General features: G+C 45.3%; 1 protein-coding gene across 1 annotated transcript in view; it reads right to left on the bottom strand.

Annotated features, from left to right (window-relative positions):
- LOC141272803 (protein 4.2-like) overlaps positions 1 to 15,189 on the bottom strand; it is a 42,746-nt gene that overhangs the window by 12,157 nt on the left and 15,400 nt on the right. The window contains exons 8-11 of the mRNA XM_073683872.1: positions 14,745 to 14,848; positions 12,137 to 12,382; positions 11,052 to 11,342; positions 10,662 to 10,828 (exon numbers count right to left, since the gene is read on the bottom strand). Coding sequence (XP_073539973.1) covers positions 10,662 to 10,828; positions 11,052 to 11,342; positions 12,137 to 12,382; positions 14,745 to 14,848 — 808 coding nt within the window. The remainder of the gene's footprint in view (positions 1 to 10,661; positions 10,829 to 11,051; positions 11,343 to 12,136; positions 12,383 to 14,744; positions 14,849 to 15,189) is intronic.

Genomic DNA, 15,189 nt, shown 5'->3' with positions numbered 1-15,189 from the left:
GTGGGACTTGTTCTATTAGTCCATCTATACTGACCTCCATCAGGTTGCAAATTAAAAATAATTTTTTTCTGCATCTAGCTCTGAAAAAATATTTGGGCTTCTAGCAGTGTGTGGGACTTGGTCTATTAGTCCATCTATACTGACCTCCATCAGGTTGCAAATTAAAAATAATTTTTTTCTGCATCTAGCTCTGAAAAAATATTTGGGCTTCTAGCAGTGTGTGGGACTTGGTCTATTAGTCCATCTATACTGACCTCCATCAGGTTGCAAATTGAATAAAAAAATTTTCTGCATCTAGCTCTGAAAAAATATTTGGGCTTCTAGCGGTGTGTGGGACTTGGTCTATTAGTCCATCTATACTGACCTCCATCAGGTTGCAAATTAAAAATAATTTTTTTCTGCATCTAGCTCTGAAAAAATATTTGGGCTTCTAGCAGTGTGTGGGACTTGGTCTATTAGTCCATCTATACTGACCTCCATCAGGTTGCAAATTAAAAATAATTTTTTTTCTTCATTTAGCTCTGAAAAAATATTTGGGCTTCTAGCAGTGTGTGGGACTTGTTCTATTAGTCCTTCTATACTGACGTCCAGCAGGTTGCAAATTGAATATAATTTTTTTCTGCATCTAGCTCTGAAAAAATATTTGGGCTTCTAGCGGTGTGTGGGACTTGGTCTATTAGTCCATCTATACTGACCTCCATCAGGTTGCAAATTGAATAAAAAAATTTTCTGCATCTAGCTCTGAAAAAATATTTGGGCTTCTAGCGGTGTGTGGGACTTGGTCTATTAGTCCATCTATACTGACCTCCATCAGGTTGCAAATTAAAAATATTTTTTTTCTGCATCTAACCCAGCCAATAGTTTTGGCCTAATACCACAGTTTGGCCACTCAGCTCTGCTCGGTTACCATCCATTGTTTTTTTGTGCAAACAACTCCAGAGTTGTGAATTAGTTAACCACCAAAATGAGTGGAAAAAGGCCTGCTGCTGGTGGAAAGGGGAATAGGCGTGTTGGGAAGGGGAAAAAAGGTTGTGTCCGTGGGGTAGGTGCAGAAGAAAGACCATCTTCCAGCCAAACTAAAATGTCTACTTCTTTTAGCGGACAATGTGATAAGATCCCTTTCTTACGGCCACGCCAATCGCTACAAATTCCAGATGAGGCACAAAAACAGCAGGTGCTTCAACGGATATCAAGTGCTCCTTTAAGTGGGCTCTCCTCCACATCAACTTCAACATCACAAATACTCCAGTCCTCAAAGGTGTCACCCAAATCGCACTTGCTTCCTCACAGCTCCCAAATCTCCAGCTGCCCGTCTGAGTATGAGGTAGAACAGATGGTTGAGTCTGCAGAGCTGTTTACTCATACTATAGCCTGGGAATCAGAGGTCGACTCCAGCGCTTCTGTGAATCCAGACGAGGAAATGATCTGCACTGATGCCCAGAATCTTTATGAGTCGGATCCAGGACCAGACGCAGAAGGTTCTGACCATAATGTAGACCCTCATTCCCAAACTGTAACTCCTGTTGGTGGAGACAATGAGGAAGACGGTGATAAGACTCAAATACCTGATTGGAGCGACAACTTTAGTTTTTTGTCAGGGCAGGAACAGGTTGGCTCTGAGGACGACGGGTGTGATAACGCACAGGGTGATGATGATGAGGTCAGAGATCCCACTTACTGTCAACCCACAGTCAGCCAAGAGATGAGGTCAGCAGAGGAGGTGGAGGAAGATGCTAGTGACGACGAGGTCAGGTTGCGCCTTCCTGGACAGAGACGTAGTACTGGAAGCACGTCAACAACTGCATCCTCAAACACAACTCTGCCTCTCACCACAAGTCGTGGTGGCTCTTCAGGTCGCATGGGTGCTAAGCCTTGCATAGCCTGGGCATTTTTTCAGATCGATAAAGATGACCCAACTCGTGTTATCTGTAACATTTGTCAGCAAAAGCTAAGTAGAGGCCAAAAAATACATAGTTTGAGTACTTCATGCATGAACCGGCACATGGACATGAAGCATAAGTTGCAGTGGGAAGCTCAGTGTGCTACAATGCGGTCTAGCCGGCCGGGCCAACCACCGTCTGCCATATCTTGTGCATCCGCGGCCTCTTCATCCTCTGTGACTGGGGGGACAGCAGTCACACCTGTTTTGGGGCGCAGACCTGCCACCTCTTTACCCGCAACAGCCAGCGTGATTGGCAGGTCATCATTTTCTTTGGAGGTGGTAACACCAGCTGGTCTTGAGCGCTGTCCGACATCGATAGCACCACCTTTGGATCAAGGCAACCTAACATGTCCGCCTGCATCTTCCTCACAGACCGGCAGTTTGCCGGGGACACCCTTATCAACCCCGTCTAAGCACAATAGCCAGCCCTCGGTCCCTCAGATGTGGACAAGTAAAAGACCATTTCCTCCTAGCCATGAGAAAGCTAAGAGGTTGAATTTCACCATCTGCAAGCTCTTGGCTACAGAAATGCTGCCTTTCCGCCTGGTGGACACAGAGGATTTTCGAGACCTTATGTCCGTCGCAGTGCCCCAGTACCAGATGCCCAGTCGGCACTACTTCTCAAAGAAAGGTGTGCCTGCGCTCCACCAGCATGTCGCACACAACATCACCGCTTCTTTGAGAAACTCTGTGTGTGACAGGGTGCATTTCACCACAGACACTTGGACGAGTAGGCATGGACAGGGGCGTTACATGTCGCTGACTGGGCACTGGGTAACTATGGTGACAGCAGGACAAGGGGCTGCTGTCCAAGTCTTGCCGTCCCCACGAGTTGTGCGTCAATCCTCTTTATGTCATTTTTCCTCCACTGCTTCTGCCTCCTCAACCTCCTCTCGGTCTTCCACCTGCACCCAAAGCCTGTCTGGTCATGCCACAAGCTTTCTAGCTGCGCAGAAGGGATCCTGCACACCTCCTTACTATGCTGGCAGTAGGGCTCAACGTCATCAGGCGGTTTTTACATTGAAATGTCTGGGAAATGTGAGTCACACAGCTGAGGAGTTGTGGTCAGCTCTGGAGAACCAATTTCATGAATGGTTGTCTCCACTGGACCTGAAACCAGGGAAGGCCGTGTGCGACAATGCTGCAAACCTGGGTGCGGCCCTTCGCCGGGGCAATGTCACACACGTGCCTTGTATGGCTCACGTGTTGAACCTGGTTGTCCAGCAATTTTTAGCCCACTATCCCAGACTAGATGGCCTTCTGCAGAGGGCACGGTCGCTGTGTGCTCACTTCCGCCGTTCGCATCCCGCAGCTCAGCGACTTACATCTCTACAGAAGTCGTTGGGCCTGTCACTTCACCGGCTAAAATGCGATGTGCCTACCCGGTGGAATTCAACTCTGCACATGTTGCAGCGACTGTGGCAGCACCGACAAGCCCTGGTGCAATACGTTCTGACGTATAGCCTGGGCCAACGAGATTCAGAGGTGGGGCAAATCACGCTGGAGGAGTGGTCTCAGATCAGGGACCTATGCACCCTTCTGCACAGTTTTGAAATGGCGACGAAGATGTTTAGTGCTGACGATGCCATTATCAGCATGACTATTCCGGTGATTTACATGCTGGAGCACATGTTAAACAGAATTCGGAGTCAGGTGGTGGCACAAGAGGAGGTGGAGGAAGTAGAGGAGGAGGAGTTGTATGCGGAAGGGCTAACATCTGCAAGGTCCAGACGGTCGGCAGCACCAAGGCGGCAGGCATGTGAGGGTGGGGGAGATGATTTTACCAGGGCGCATGGTAGCAGCCAAACTAGTGAGGAAGGTGCAGGAGCCCAGGAAGAAGTGGAGGACGAACTGATGGAAGACTCATCAGATGAGGGAGACCTTGATCACATTTCTGTTGTGCGAGGTTGGGGGGAGAGGACAGAGGAAGGAAGCATGATTGCTACCTCGCCACCAACACAACAGGGACTTGGTGCTCCTGGATGCGCAACACACATGAGTGCCTTCTTGCTGCACTACCTGCAACATGACCCTCGAATTGTGAGAATTAGAAATAATCCTGACTACTGGGTTGCCACACTGTTAGATCCCCGGTACAAAAGTAAATTTGCAGAAATTATTCCTGCCATAGAAAGGGATGCACGCATGCAGGAGTATCAGCAGAGACTGTTGCAGAATCTTACATGTGCTTTTCCACAAAATACCAGTGGTGCACGTAGTGAATCTCACAGTTCCAACTTGCCAACCGTGGGACCGTCAAGTGTTCAGCACTCAAACCGTAACAGAACCACAGTATCTGCTGGTAACATCAATTTTGCGGAATCATTTCACCACTTTTTTAGCCCATCCTTTGCAAGGCCACAGGAGACAAGAAGTCTGACACATAGTCAACGCCTAGAGACGATGGTACAGGAGTATCTCCAAGTAAACATTGAAGCCACGACTGTGTCACTGGACCCTTGCTCTTTTTGGGCTTCCAATCTGGATAAATGGCCGGAGCTAGCCACTTACGCCTTGGAGATCTTGTCATGCCCCGCAGCCAGCGTTCTGTCTGAACGTGTGTTCAGCGCTGCTGGTGGTGTGCTGACAGATAAGCGCACGCGGCTCTCCACTGATAATGTAGACAGACTCACGTTCATAAAGATGAACAAATCATGGATCCGAAACGACTTTTCTACCCCTGTGTCATCCTGGGGAGAGTAAAAGCTTGATGATTGGTTAAAATCACCCTACCAACCGTTTTAAGCTTTCAAATTACTAATCATGTTTATCTGTATCTTGACTGGAAAATAATTTGGGCTTTGTAGCAGTGTGCAGCACTGATCCTATTAGGCCATCTATAATAAGCTTCACCAGATTTAAAATTAAAAATAATTTTTAGCTGCATCTAGCCCGGAAAATAATTTTGGGGCTCCGAGATGCGCAAGACACATAAGTGCCTTCTTGCTGCACTACCTGCAGCATGACCCTCATATTGTCAGAATTCGAAGTAATCATGACTACTGGGTTGCCACACTCTTAGATCCCCCAAACTTTTCGATCAACCTTTTCATTTTAATAAAGACCAAAAAAATGGTCATTTTTGAAATTATAAGCATTAGCAGGTTGTTAGAAACTGAAATCAAACAGTTTTCAACTCAAAACTTTATTCTAGGTGATGTTACATTTTCACATAGGACCCCTTGTTCGAAAGGAGCTTCTGAACTCTCTCGTCCATTGAATTTGTCAGGTTTTGGATGGTTTCTGCTTCAATTGTTTTGCATGAGGACAGAATACCCTCCCAGAGCTGTTGCTTAGATGTGAACTGCCTCCCGCCATCATAGACACTCCTTTTAATGATGCTCCAAAGGTTCTGAATGGGGTAGAGGTCAGGGGAGCATGGGGGTCACACCATAAGTTTGTCCCCTTTTATGCCCATATCAGCCAGAGATGCAGATGTTTTATGTGCAGCATGAGATGGTGCATTATCATGCAGAAAAATGATCTTGCTGTGAAATACACGGTTCTTCTTCTTGAACCATGGCAGGAAGTGCTGTTTGAGAAAATCCACATACATTATGGAGTTCATCTTTAGCGCCTTCAGGGATCCTAAAGGGGCCGACAATCTCTCTCCCCATGATTCCAGCCCAAAACATTACTCCACCTCCTCCTTGTTGGCGCTGTAGCCGTGTTTGCGTGGGGTGTCCATCAACCAGCCATCCTCCACTCCATTCATCTGGACCATCGAGCGCTGCACGGCACTCATCCGTGAACAAAACAGTTTTGAAATCAGTCTTCATGTAATGTTTGGCCCACTGGAGCCGTTTCTGCTTGTGTGAAGTGGATAGAGGAGGTCGACAGGATGGCATATGCACAGCTGCAAACCTCTGAAGGACCCTGCATCTTGTTGTTCTGGGGACGTTGGAGGCACAAGCAGCTTCAAAAACTTGTCTGCTGCTATGACAAGGCTTTTTTGCCGCTGCTGTTTCAACCTGACGTAATTGCCTGTAGGAAAGAGTCCTCAATTTGCCCTTATCAGCACGCACACGTGTGTACTGTGAATCAGCTACATACTTCTTGATTGCCAAGACACTTCATCCTGATCATCGCACAATGTTGATTGTAGTCATGCCTTGACCTAAACACTCCACAATTTGTTGCTTCTCAGCAGCCGACACATCCTTTTTCTTTCCCATTTTGGCAGAAAATGTAGGCTGCTTAATAATGTGAGAGAGCCTTCTTAAGTAGTCTTGCCTTTCATTGGACACACCTGCCAAACTAATTAGCACAGGTGTCTGCAATTGCTTACAGTGATATAAAGAGCCCTGACACACATCACCATCAATGAGTTTAACTGACAAACAAACAAATTCTTCCCTTATCACTCCTAAACACTTTTTGCATAATAATTTGGAACGCGGTGTACATGTGCTTTTCCACAAAACACCAGTGGTTCACGTAGTGAATCTTACAGTTCTAACTTGCCAACCGTGGTCTGTATGGAATTGTTCAATAAAGGGCCCAAAATTAAGATAACATAGATGGGAGAGGTCTCTATGAATAGGAATTCCTAAGTATTTGATACCCTGTGAGGGCCAGGCAAAGGGAAAGTTGGACTGGATGGAATCCTATATGGATTTAGGGAGGGAGACATCGAGGGCCTCAGACTTCGCTGCATTGATTTTAAAATTTTACCATGTAACAAAGTGATCTATTTCAGCCATAACAGCAGGGATGGATATATGTGATTGAGTGATATATACTAGGACATCATCAGCAAATAGAGAGCACTTGTACTCGGTGCCTCCCACCTCAATCCACCTAATATTGGGGTTATGGCGAATTGATGAGAGCAGGTGCTCCGTCACTAGGATGTATAAGAGAGGGGACAGAGGACATCCCTGCCTTGTCCCATTGGTGATTGTGAAAGGTGATGAAAATGTTCTGACGCACCCCCTGGGCCTTGGGACACCCGGAGCCGGACCCTTTTTGGTGGATGCTGGTGGTTGTAGTCTTCGTGGCGGCGATCCGGTTCCGTGGCTCAGGGCGGTCAAACCAGTGGCGGAACTATTTATGTGGTTTTGATGTTTAAATGTCCGACTACGCCACCCGTGGATTGCGGTCAGAGTGAACCGCCGCTACAGGGCAGACCGCTAAGGCTGGTGTTGTGGGTGCAGCAGAGCGTAGCATAACTCCCCACGGGAGGAGTATATCCTCAGGGCAGTGTATGCGGAGGATGGGGGTGATGGTGCAGGGCAGCAGCAGTAACGACACGGAGTCAGTGATGCAGTTCAGGGCCTTTACTCACAGTTCTTATTATCCAGACCACGTCTGCAGGTAACGGCTGCCCACGTCGTACTGTGCTCACCAGGTGAGGGGCTCAGACAACTCCCAGATAACTTTGGAGCGCTTCACAGGACCCCCTTTGTGTGTCCTTTGTCTGGCCTTTCTTACCAACACTTCTGTCCGGCTGCCTCGGGCCTCCTCTTGGTAAACTTGGCGCCAGTTTCCCTGACCCTATGTGGTGCCTTCCTAGCGGGTGGAGCAAGGGGCTGCGCCACATAAAATGTCAGAGCCTCCGGTTTCTAGCTGAGGGTCGTTTCCTGCCTCCACTAGTTCGGGGACCGGTCTCCCCCTTTGGCCTGACCCCTCCACGCAGGTGGATTCGGGCGTGCGGTGGCGACTTGCCCGTCCGCACCCCTGGGATCCCTTCATTCCTCGTTCCTGGAGCCTTCTCCGCTCCTCTTCCTTCCTTCTCCCTCTTGCAGGTCTGGGCCTCTGTTACTAGGCCCGCCTCCGGAGCAGAGCTCATGCAGAGCCCCTGCTCCCTGCCACTTCTGCTCAGACTTCTCTGCACTGAACTAAGATGGTGCCCACCTTTTATACTCCCTTCTCAATGCACCCAGGAACTGCTTCCTCCCTGCTCCTGCACTGCAGGGTTCCCCTTCCTCAGTGTTCCCTCCCCCCACTCCAGCCAGGGACAGGGACTGTCGTGCCCATCTCAGGGGCATATTGGTCGCCCTGCCCCACGGCAATGTGGTGTAATGCATGCAGGTGTCGGGTCCTGATCCACACTCCATCCTTATCTGAGAGTGAGATATCACACCTCTGGGTGAGGTGCAATACGTCTGTAGCAACCGAGCCCTCGGTGCTACAGTTCCATTTATCTTCAGCCTAGGTGACGTATTGTGATACAGGGCCGTGATTTTGGCTATAAAAGGGTCCCCTAGACCCCTACCCCAAGCTTTTTAAGAGAATCATATATGGCGTGCCAGGAGACTCTATGGAATGCTTTCTCAGCATCCAACGAGAGTATCTACTTACAAATTTTTAACTGCATCTAGCCCAGGAAATACTTTGTGCCTAGTAGCAGTGTCTGCTAGTCAGCGGATTATCCCGGCTGTTAAGCAAGCTACACCACCTGTAGTTTGGACACTTAATTTTTTCAAAGGAAATGCTTCGGGACCACGGGATACTTAGTGAAGAGCATCAGGAGGCACCCCAAGGCATAGGGGCTGGGACTGGCACTAGGATGCCTTGCGGTGGACAGCCGAGCTCGATCCTTATAAAAGCTTTTTAACTGCAGCAGCTTTAGTGGACGCTACTGGAGCTGGAATTACGCGGCTGCTGGCATGAGACTTGCCCTCCAATAGATCCTTGTAAATGGATTTAAAGTGTATTCATTCAAATTAGAGGGACAATTTAAATTAAAAAGCTTAGAGCTGCCTCCACCACAGGGGGGCTCTCTCGACCCACCAGCGGACAGGCACCAGTATTGGGAGAGGGGGGCTGGCCGTCAGGGTTCACCGCGGCTCTGGCACAAACCCGGCGACACGGAGGTGGCACGGGCAGGAGCGGGCTGGCCGTCTCGGCTTCTCACTTTTTGGATTTTAGAAGGGCATGACATGCCTATATCTGTGTCTCCCCCTCCTTTTACTCCTCCACCTCTTTTCTTTTCGCATGACTATATGTACTTGTCACTTTTCCATGTGTTAGTTGTGTCTTCTGAGCAGTTTGTCAGCTTTTGGACACCTTTGAAGGTGTTTTCTATGTGTTTCTATGTGTTTTTGTTTGCCTGCCATTGGTTTTAACGGTGTTCGAAGGTGTTCGACGAACAGTTCGACGAACAGTTCGGCGAACACACGTGTGTTCGACGAACCGAACCGAACTCGAACACTACGGGGGTGGCTCAACACTACTCGTGACCCAGCTGCTCCCTCCTCCTCCCTGCCAGGGACTTTTGCAGTGACTTATGACTCATACAGGGAAAATTGACTTCCACTTTCTACATAGAGCTTAGAAGGATTCAGCTAGTCAGTTTTTAATCACGTGATGTCATAGAGTTAATGGAAAAGAGAATAATTAGCTGGGTAGAAAGGCAAAATGAGCAATTGTAAGTACACAGTGCTATATAATATGATGATTGCAATGTATTAAGAGGATTCAAAATTTGATGGGAGTACTTCTTTAAGATTACACTTGTACATATGCCCTATTTGGGGATATGAACCACTTTAAAGAACAAGGGTTGTCTCTTTGTAAGGCCATCTCCAGCTCTAGCAGATCAGGTTTATCCATGCTTTTTATTTGCTTGACTACTAGTTAATAACACAACATAGTAAATTTAGGTGTCAGACACGTCTTTCAATAATAGCATCTCTGAAGTTTAAATAAGACATACAATTAGTGGCTTCAATCCAAAATAGGATTTTCTCCATGAGACTGACCTTCCCTTTTAGGCTATGTGCCCACGATGCAGAAATGCTCCGGATTTTTCCTGAGCGTTTCTGCATCTCCCTGGCATAAAAAATGCATGCGGATTTTACATGCGTTTTTTCAGCCAGGGACAAGCGTTTGTCACGCGTTTTAAACATGCGATTTCGCATGCGGGTTGTCAAGCGATTTTAGCATCACTTGGAAAAGTGATTGACAACTTGGTCACACTATATAAATCCATGCAACTGGCATGGACTTTATAAAATGTGACCAAGTTAGTTAAAAAAAGAATAAAAATGGTAAAAAATAAAAAATCCATTATACTCACCTTCTGATGGCCCCGGGTCTGCTTCTCCGATGGATCCGGTCTCCCCGGTGTCTCGCGGTGGTGTAAAAGGACCTTCCATGACGTCATTTAGTCATGTGACAGGTCATGCGGCCGCCGACGTCAGCGGTCGTGTGACCTGTCATATGACTGAATGACGTCATGGAAGATCCTTTTACTCCATCGCGAGCCACGGGGGGAGCCAAGACGTACCGGATAGAAGCCCGGGGGCCATCAGAAGGTGAGTATAATGTGTTTTTTTATTTTTAATTTTTTGAAGTCTCCTCTTCTCCAGACCCGGGTACCATCCGCACATTGAATCGCTTAATATCCGCATGTGCACATGTAGTCATGCGGATATTAAGCGATTCAATGCAAGTCAATGGCGGCAAAAACGCCGCAATTCCACAAAATAATTGGTAGCGCTGCTTATTTTTCCGCAATGATAATCCGCAGTGGAAATTTCTGCAGCATGTGCACAGCACATGCGGATTATCATTGGGGAACATAACAGAGCTTCTACCAAGCATTTTTTAAGCGTTTCTGCAGCGGAATTCCCACGGCCTTAAGGTTGAATGCATCTTTTGCTCCTTTTTATATATAGCCAGAGAAATGTGATGTGTGATTTACTCATTGACTTCAAGTTTATATGTTCTACAATAGTCACCGGCCCTGGTGCTTGCTAGAAAGTGAACGTACCTGAATGACCATGGGTGGTTTACAGATGGTCACATCTTGATCTGCCAGGGCATAGCAGCCATTGTCACATTTTGGTTCTTTCACCAGAGCAGTAATTCTCATCAGGTTATTGTCCAGCAGTTCTTTCTTGTATGTAGAATAATTTATCCTTCCAGAGACACTTCTTTCTGCAATATTATAGAAGCAGTAACCTTTTTACCTTGCCTTTTTTGTTCTATTGCCCTGATACTTGTAAGAAGTAATTCAAGTTGAGTTTTCAATTTGTAGATAACATTTTCTAAATAGAATGTTGACTTAGTTTTCTATGGGTAGCAATTCCACTTGTTGTTTGTTGCCGATTGCAACATGAGGCTATAATACATGGCACTCATATCTACATTTCCTAATTACCTTCTCCTGAAGAAAGATGGAAGTGAAACTTCTCACTCCAGAACTGTGTCCGTGTGATGCCATAGTCATGCGCAGACTGAGCACCAAGCGCAAGCTCGAGATCCTTCTCCTCTCCGCCCACATTGTGGACTGTGACACTGAGGCCAATGTCCTCTCCATACAGCTGGTCATTCTTGGATGCGATAGACACTACAACTGGACTGATGAAGGTGAAGTTGTAATCTGTGTCCTGCTGGTTTTGCAGCATTAGCTGCTTGGCTCTTGCTACAGCTTCATGATGTTCTTTAGAACCTGTTATGATTAAGGTTCTCAAATTAAGAGGGTTTTCCCACTTAAGAGATTTGAAACAACTATTACACACTTCCATGTGAAAGAAATTGAGCTGCAAAACCAGATGTCACCCATGGACAAGGGTGGAACTGTTTTGGGGTTTTTTTTAAAGAAATTTTGTGGATAGGTGATAAATGTTGATGATACTCCTTTAAAGAGGACCTGTCACTTGCCAAAAATGTTTAATTTCTGCTTGTATAAATGCTCCTGTTCTAAGTTTGGCACTATTTATTTTTTTTATTCCTATGCCTCGTAATTCCTAAAATATGGTCCCTTCTTGCCTGTATGAAAACATAGTATTTTTCTAAACCATTTGAGTGTGCTCTTCAAGAAGATGCCCGCAAAGACGAGCTGATGACCTCATCCACTTGGCTTAAAAGCCTAGATTTAAAACCAGGAAAGAGGGAGCCATATTTCAAGAATGGAGAGACGCAAGAACAAAAGAAAAACAACACACGACTTAGGAGAATGCTGACATTTACACCAGGTAAAAAATAGACATATTTATGGCGAACGACAGGTCCTCTTTAACTAGATTTCGTAGACGTTTCAGAAGATCCTGATATTCTGTGCATAATTAATAAATGTTGATTCTAGAAAATAAAACCTTAAACTGGACTTGTTAAGCATTTCCAAAGTTCCTGATTTCATTTTGCACAATTATGTACCTTGCATCCCCTGTTCAACAGTTTGACAATCTACAATATTAAAAAGTCCTGGCTTGTCAACTTTTATTAGACAGAAATAACACTCACCTTTTGGATACTTGTAGTTAAGGGTAATGTCATCTTGGGCATCAATTCCAACACTCTTTGTGCTGATACCATCTCCAACATGTCTGATCTTGCTATACGCCTTTCTAAAATGTCCTTTAGTATCTCGTACCAAGACCACAGTTTCTGTATAGATCTTAGAGAAAATAAGCTTTGTGTCATAACTCAGCTCCACATGACCGTCCTTGATGGCTCTGACTGGGGCAGGACCACTACAATACAGCTCACCTGGTAATAAAGAATAGATATTTCTGATGTAGGATCTTACCATGAGATACTGATAGCAGATTCACTGTATTATTACATATATATAGTAGATTAGTATAATTGAAGGAGGTGCGTCAGGTGTACAGTAATTACAGGGAGTCTGTCAGCAGGTTTTTGCTACCTCATCTGAGAGCAGCGTAATGTAGGCAATGAGACGCTGAATCCAATGATGTATCACTTAGATTACTGGGTGCAGCGGTTCTGACAATCAGAGATTTTAGATTTAGATTGAAGCAGAGCTGGGAAAGCTAATCCCACCCACACAAGGCTCTCTGCATGCCAAGTACATAGACAGTGAGGTGCTTATCACAGGAGGGGGTTCCCGAACTAGTCCAGCAATGTTAATCTATCCTTCAGTTAGTAAACTACAGCACGCACTTTGACAAGTGACACATCCCTGAATTCTGTGTTTCAGCCTCTATCTCCTGCTGTCTTCAGATTACATAGCAAAAATCTGTTGACAGATACCCAGTAAGTCCTTTGTAGGTGGGACTGACTACTATACAGGTACCCCAACAAGATGTCACACCAAAATAGTTATTTATTAATCCTCCACGGGAAAATGTTTGCTCTCTAGTACGCGTCTGTCATTGAGACGCCCTGCACAATCAATCCGGCAGAACTCTTTTAGCGTCAGACAGGCCTAGTCAAGCCACAAAGTCAACCGCTCCATTGGACTCTCTGGGCTTCTTCTCTGACACTTTATTCTCAGTAATGTAGTACTCAACAGGTGGCACCTCTTTGGATCTTCTTATGGGTGTACATGTGGGTCTCTCCTCAACTGTTCTTTTTGCATCTCTATCTTCACTTTATATTAGCGGCACTCCACCACCCTCAGTGTCTGCAGTATCCAAGTGGCCTTTCTTTCTATTATTTGTGGCTACGTCTCACCCATTATTCGGCCCCACACGGTTCCAGGCAATTGTACTACTGCAGCCAAACTAACCTATACTTACCTCTTGTTCATTGGAGTTTACTCCTTACGGATGGCTGGTCTTTTTAACCCTGGACATCCACAACAGGCCCTCTCTCTGCCATCATTGTAGCCAAAGTGGCACCTTGAACCTTCAACTGTAGCCTTCCCCAGCCTATAAATGACGGGCTATACAAAAAACTTAATTTCTACCTGCTTCGATGCCTTCTGTGACTGGCCCCAAATGGCAGGAGAACCTGTCATAAATATAACTGGCAGTCCTTCATGTCCTATATAGACATGACACATTTCTCGCACTGTGCAATCATCACAACATTTACACCCTTAATTGTCCAGGATCGCCCACTTGCTTACACAGGAGTACTACTACAACCACCAGCTGGACATCCTCCTTACCCATAGTGTCAACCACCACCTTCCCTGTACAGGTACCCACAAATACAAATCACACACACAGCACAAGGCAGAATAATATGTGTATTTATACATATTGCGGGAACCTGGGCAATATGCCCAACAAAATGGTGCCAACATGATGTCCCATTAGAAATAACCCACAGCATTAGTGAGGGTGGTCTTGCCCAACTACTTGGGAATACAACACTGGAAGGAAGGAAGGTGTTACATTTTTCAACCCTCTTATATTAAGACTGTCATGATGCTTGAGCTCAGCACAGTACAATATTATCAAAATTCTAGGAAACATAAGTTTAAAAAATGTAGGTGAAATACTTGTGTGGTTACCTATCCATCAAGAACCATGTGTGGACACAAGCCAGTTTCACATTAATGTTAGAATATTTTGTGCTTCCATTAACAGAATGGTGTACTGTTCAGTACTGTTTTATGAAAAGGAAATGTGATAGGTCTATTATAAGTCAATGGCATCCAAAGTACACAATAGACTTATTTTATCAGTCATGGCTCCTTATATAAAGCTATGACTAATACTAATCTAATCCACTTATCTAAACAAGCTGTCCAGCCATTACCAATTGTGGCACTAACACCTAGCGCCTTGAAATTTGGAAGCTTTACTATGCAAACGTATGGAATTTTTTCAAGATCTGCATGGAGATAATAGCTATACAGGTGCTTCTCACAAACGCGTAGGAAGCCTTTGCAGGTGTTTTTTGTTAATTATTCTAATTTACTGAGATAATGACTCTTGTGTTTTCATTGGCTGTAAGCCATAATCATCAACATTAACAGAAATAAACACTTGAAATAGATCACTCTGTTTGTAATGACTCTATATAATATATGAGTTTCACTTTTTGTATTGAAGAACTGAAATAAATTAACTTTTTGATGATATTCTAATTTAGTGCGATGCACCTGTGCATATAGGAAATTATTGAATTAAATTGAAGATATTTATATTGATACCATTGTATTTCAGCTGTGCAGTTGCATCAAGAACTTGCCATCCACTGTATTCTTTATGGAGATCTCTTCTTTCCATCCAACATTCATTCCATACATGGAAATGCCTAAAAAATGACATGGCATTACATATTCACCTAATACATGCAATCTCACCATCTACCATATTTCATGGAGAGATTTTACTCGTTTTCAAAAAGAGCATGGGTTTATGGGATATTTGTGAATGATGTTTGTTTCACTTAAATCTTATTATAGGCTAGTCAAATGGGGCAAATACTCCAAGGTCTCCACTATGTAGGGCTCTAGTAAAAAATGGAAAGGCCATAGTTTTCCATAGCCCTAGATCCACCTGTCTATCAGCCACTGCTGGAATCGGGGGTTTGCTCCCCGAGGCTACTTACTACTAGGCTGCTGGATTCTAGGCTGCATCTGGCTGTATTTAGGA

Source organism: Phyllobates terribilis, unplaced genomic scaffold (genome assembly GCF_046119375.1).
Source record: "Phyllobates terribilis strain yellow unplaced genomic scaffold, ASM4611937v1 Scaffold_5__5_contigs__length_657084704, whole genome shotgun sequence".
Lineage (NCBI taxonomy): Eukaryota > Metazoa > Chordata > Amphibia > Anura > Dendrobatidae > Phyllobates > Phyllobates terribilis.
The sequence above is the reverse complement of the archived record's forward strand: the minus strand, read 5'-3'. Positions and strand labels throughout refer to the sequence as shown.